At 45.0% G+C, this 5,000-nt stretch overlaps 1 protein-coding gene across 5 annotated transcripts in view; it reads right to left on the bottom strand.

Annotated features, from left to right (window-relative positions):
* ptprga (protein tyrosine phosphatase receptor type Ga) overlaps positions 1-5,000 on the bottom strand; it is a 201,662-nt gene that overhangs the window by 16,264 nt on the left and 180,398 nt on the right. For all 5 annotated transcript variants that reach the window (XR_014119319.1, XM_035520277.2, XM_035520278.2 and 2 more), the window contains 2 exons: positions 4,440-4,531; positions 992-1,083 (listed from right to left, as the gene is read on the bottom strand). Coding sequence is in view for 4 of the 5 variants with exons in the window: in XM_035520277.2 (XP_035376170.1) it covers positions 992-1,083; positions 4,440-4,531 (184 nt within the window). In the remaining variant the exon portion in view is untranslated. The remainder of the gene's footprint in view (positions 1-991; positions 1,084-4,439; positions 4,532-5,000) is intronic.

Below are 5,000 nucleotides of genomic sequence, written 5' to 3'. Positions count from 1 at the left end.
TCTCCACCAGCCTGGTCCACCTCCACACCACACCACCCTCATGCAGGGAGCTGCAGTTGGGAACAGACAGACACTTTCTGGGACCCAGTGGAGAAAAGTTTCAGAGCTCATAGCAAGAGAAAGACCATGCAAACAGACCTCAGTGAAGATACACACACACACACACACACACACGCAGTGGACCCAGGCAGCCATTAACAATTACAGTCCACTCTGACTCAGACAAGTCCTGCATATACAGCATCCTGTCTTGGGTGTCCATCACTGTGTGTGTGTGTGTGTGTGTGTGTGTGTGTGTGTGTGTGCGTGTGGTGTATGTGTGTGCGTGTGTGTGTGTGTGTGTGCGCATGTGTATGTGTGTGCAACTCCAGCTATTTCCTGAAATTTGACGCTGCCTGTCATTGCTGTCATTGGTTGTGATGGGCCATGCAGGCAGCATGGATTGAGAAGTGTGTGTGTGTGTGTGTGTGTGTGTGTGTGTGGTCCTTTGTCACTGTGGATTATTGATTATGTGTGATCCCACCACAGATTAATATTAATGTGGTGTGAAGAGTGTGACAGCTCAGCACTGCTGGAACATGGCTTACTGGCCTAGAGCTACGACCTGGACAACAGCATGAATGGCCATGTGGCAGCAGTGTCCAAGACCATCTGGTCAACACACACACACACACACACACACTCACACACACTCACACACACACACAATGTAAAACATCCCCATTTACTCTGACACTGACAACGGTTCTGTCAGTTTGGCCCAGAATTAAATCTTGTCAAAACTGCTCAAACACTTATGCTGACCTGCACACTCTCACATGCGCACACAGGCCAGCTGTCCAGAGATGCAAAACAAGTGAATAAATCTAGTGAATAAATCTAGTGTACCAAACTGTTACAGCGAGGGCAAGGATGGATGTATGTGTGCGTGTGTGCGTATGTGTGTGTGTGTGTGTGTGTGTGTGTGTGTGTGTGTGTGTGTATCCCTTACCTCAAATTCTTCAGAGAACCCATGTTGATTGTTGCCATACAGGTCTGCTATGTGCTTCACAATCTGCTTGACAGGGAGAGCCTCCATGCCATCTACAGACGAAGAGAAAAGTCAACGTTAAGCTATGAGAAGAACGCTGAGAGAGACCTGGGGCTGTCTGGGTCCATGCACTGGCTGTATCCAAGACCCGAGCAATGCTAGGTGCACAGGTTAGCATCGAGATAAGGGCTCCACAGTTTAACAGCAGATCCTGTCTCTCTGATGAGAGATTAGTTTTTTTTACGAATTATGTAATGAATAGAGAAAGAAATGTTGAGAGAGGAGACCAGGGGGGCGGAGACATTGTGTTTTATCTGTAGAAGATGTTTAACAAACAGGACTTTTACAAGTTGTTCGTTCGTGACACCAGGTAGTATAAACCTACACAGCCCCCTTTCTTAAGCGTTAAATGCCTGGATCCGTCACCAAACACCGGCACAAACATCGGGGGAATTAGTAAGAGTGGTACTACTCTAACACCAAACTGATCTGAAAATTGTCAAGATCATTTAAAACTGTCAATACATTTTATTGATCAATTATTTATTACTTATTTATTTTACAATTTTGGTATTGGGTTATTCATGAATTCTGTGATATCCCTTCCTAGTTGCTAACCATTAGAGAGAGAGAGGGAGAGATGGAGAGAGATGGAGAGAGAGAGCGAGAGAGAGAGAGGCTACAGGCTACTCTGCCATGCCATGATCATTTCCATAAGACAAATGAAATCTTACAAGTGAGAGTCTGAACAGACAGGAAGACATAAATGTTTAACAAAATATTAAAACCTCAATCTTTTCAGGCTCAGAGAGAGACATACAGAGAGAGCGAGATAGAGAGAGAGAGAGAGAGAGAGAGAGAGAGAGAGAGAGAGAGAGACATGAGATAATTGAAAAAGAACACTGATCAAATTTAGAGAACACTTTCAGATACCTGCAAGTTATTGGTATTAATCTGGCACCTGGTGCTAATTTCCTTAATTATCTGACAAACTCTATTTAATCGGCAGCCTAACTTTCCAGCTTTCACTGACTTTGCAAGATGGTGAGCCGTTCCAAAGTGACTAACACCCTCCAGCAGCAGGTTGTCCAGATGAAGGCCAAAGGGGTGACCCTATCAGCCATAGCACGAGAAGTTGGTCGTTCCAAGTCTGTGATTTCTAGAATATTGCATCTTACAACATCACAAACTCATTCAAGTCCCCAAAAAGGCTGGTCGCCCACGAAAGACAAATGCAAGAGAAGACAGGATAATGCAGAGAATCTCCATGGGTAATGAAAGCAAGTTTAATTTATTTGGGTCTGCTGGGAAACATTATGTTCATTGACAAACTGGGGAAAGACTGAACCCAAAGTGTGTAAAGAAGTCAGTTAAAGGTGGAGGAGGAAGTGTCATGGTTTGGGGAATGTTTTCGGCAGCAGGAGTCGGACCTCTCATACAGCTACATGGCAGAGTGAATGCAAGTGTGTATCAGAACCGTCTTCAACAACATGTGGTTCTTTCTTTGCGTTCATCGCTCAATCAGCCAGCAATTTTCCTGCAGGACAAAGCCCCTGCCACAGCAAAACGAGTAAAGCAGTTCCTTGCAACTGAAAACATTGAAACAATGAAATGGCCAGCCCAGAGTGCTGATCTAAACCCAGTAGAAAACCTGGAAAATCCTTGGTGACAAAGTTATGGCCAATAAACCCACAACGGTCACCAAACTGGGGAAGAGACTGCAAGAAGAATGGACCAAAATCACACCAGAGCAGTGTGAGAGACTAGTGATGTCCTGTGGCCACAGATGTGCTGAAGTCATTCAAAGCAACGGCCTGAACACTGCCTACTGCTGTAACCTTCAGAAAATTGTTGTAATCTTTCTGTGCTACAGTTATTGCTGTTCTCTAATTTTGATTTATTTTGCAGAAAACACAAGGTTTTATGTTGAAATACCTTGGTTATTTTATAAAACACTGTTCTAGTGTCATGGTATACCCCTAACAAAAAATCCTTCAAATGTTGACCAATGAAGATTACATTATTTCTGAAAAAAATCAAATGTTCATAACTTATTCTCCAATTTTGATCTCCTGTGTGTGTGTGTGTGAGGGAGAGATAGATGGTGTATTTACTTTTTCTGTGCAAAACCACACTATCTGCGCTAACGTTTTAAGACGAACGTGACCGCCCGTCACCATGGCGATGGACCACCCCTCCCCCACACCCTGTTGTTTCAACAGGCATTCGCAAGTAGCCAGTGAAGATGAATTCCTCCATCTTCTTTAAACTTTAATCGAGTCTTTAAGCTATTACTGTTCTTTCAAATATGACTAAGTCTTTGAAAACTATAAACAAAGACACACAAGAACTTTGAAAAAGCATCCCGCTAAACACAAACACACACACACACACACACACACACACACACACACACCACCCAGCAAGGCAAAGCTCTAACCAGAGGAGTTTCTAACACCACTGGTAATATTTCAGACCTCAAGCTTAAAGACGGACAACATCGGATCAAATTAAACAGGACGCACCGCAACGTGTCAGAAATCGATACGCTGTCCTAACACCCCCCTTGGCTGAAGCAGAGGCAGCTGTAACAGGTGTGCAGGACTGATGGGACTAGTGTTCAAATCCTTAAGCCATCTTCTTCAGCCAGCACAAGTGCCCCACAGCCCGTGTTCGGATCAATGCTGTGATTGATTTTTATGTCCAAGGGTCATTACCCTAATCTGGGAGAGGAGTCGTCTGCAGGAGGCATTAAAAAACACTCTACACCAGTTCATCTCCAATCCTCTCTCTCACATACACACACACACACTTACACACTCTGTCCACTCCGTGAGACAGGCCCAATTATTTCTACATACAGTGGAAAAGAGCACCGAGTGCGAAGGACCTCTGAATAATGTAAAAGCGCATGTGTGTGTGAGTGTGTGTGTGTGTGTGCGTGCGTGCGCGCGCATGGCGCAGCATGAATAATAGTTCTTCCTGAACCCTGTGTGCAGTAGCATCAGCAGGCTTCTGTTCAGGTAAAGTGGAGGCTGTGTTCCTCCAGGCTGCTGGTCATAACCCAGCGCAGCCAGTACTGTACACAGTGCTGCACCGCCGCTGCTGTGCTGGAGCCAAACACCACTGTGCCCTTCAAACATGATTCATGTCCAAACCTCCTTCATTTTAACTGAGATCTTGGATCTGTGTAAAGTGGCTAAATCCACAAATTCCTCTTCCCGCGTGCTCACATATGCATCAACCTGAACGATTCGACGGATAAGGTTTATTAATGAACACGCTGTTGAAGTGAGATACCGGAGCTGTGGTTCCATGGCATCTGGCTGATCCCAGGTCAGGGGGAGGCCCTCCTGGCCATACACCTGCCTGCGGGAACAGCTGAACTGAGCACAGGTGGAAGACTCACCTGGGATGGGGATGACTGGTATGGTCTCATTGGGCACCACTCGAGGAGAGCTGCTGTCCTCCACATAGAAATGTGCAGTCTGGAAACACCTCCTGCGAGAGAGCGAGAGAGCGAGAGAGCGAGAGAGAGAGAGAGAGAGAGAATGAGAGAGAGAGAGAGAGAGCGAGAGAGAGAGAGCGAGAGAGCGAGACCATAAAATCAGAGAAACAGATACATTCACAATCATTTAGACTGTTTTTAAACTAATTAATTTTAAGGACATTAGCTAGGACCTATCATAGGTTCTTACCCTGACATAAAGAGAGAGAGAGAGAGAGAGAGAGAGAGAGAGAGAGAGAGAGAGAGAGAGAGAGAGAGAGAGAGCGAGGCCATAAAATCAGAGAAACAGATACATTCACAATCATTTAGACTGTTTTTAAACTAATTACTTTTAAGGACATTAGCTAGGACCTATCATAGGTTCTTACCCTGTCATAAAGAGAGAGAGAGAGAGAGAAAGAGAGAGAGAGAGAGAGAGAGAGAGAGAGAGAGAGAGAGAGGGAATGTCTCTTAAAATGTGTT

Source organism: Electrophorus electricus, chromosome 22, assembly GCF_041902795.1.
Source record: "Electrophorus electricus isolate QZ-2024a chromosome 22, ASM4190279v1, whole genome shotgun sequence".
Taxonomy (NCBI): domain Eukaryota; kingdom Metazoa; phylum Chordata; class Actinopteri; order Gymnotiformes; family Gymnotidae; genus Electrophorus; species Electrophorus electricus.
Note: the sequence above shows the minus strand (reverse complement) of the source record. Positions and strands in the feature narration are given on the sequence as shown.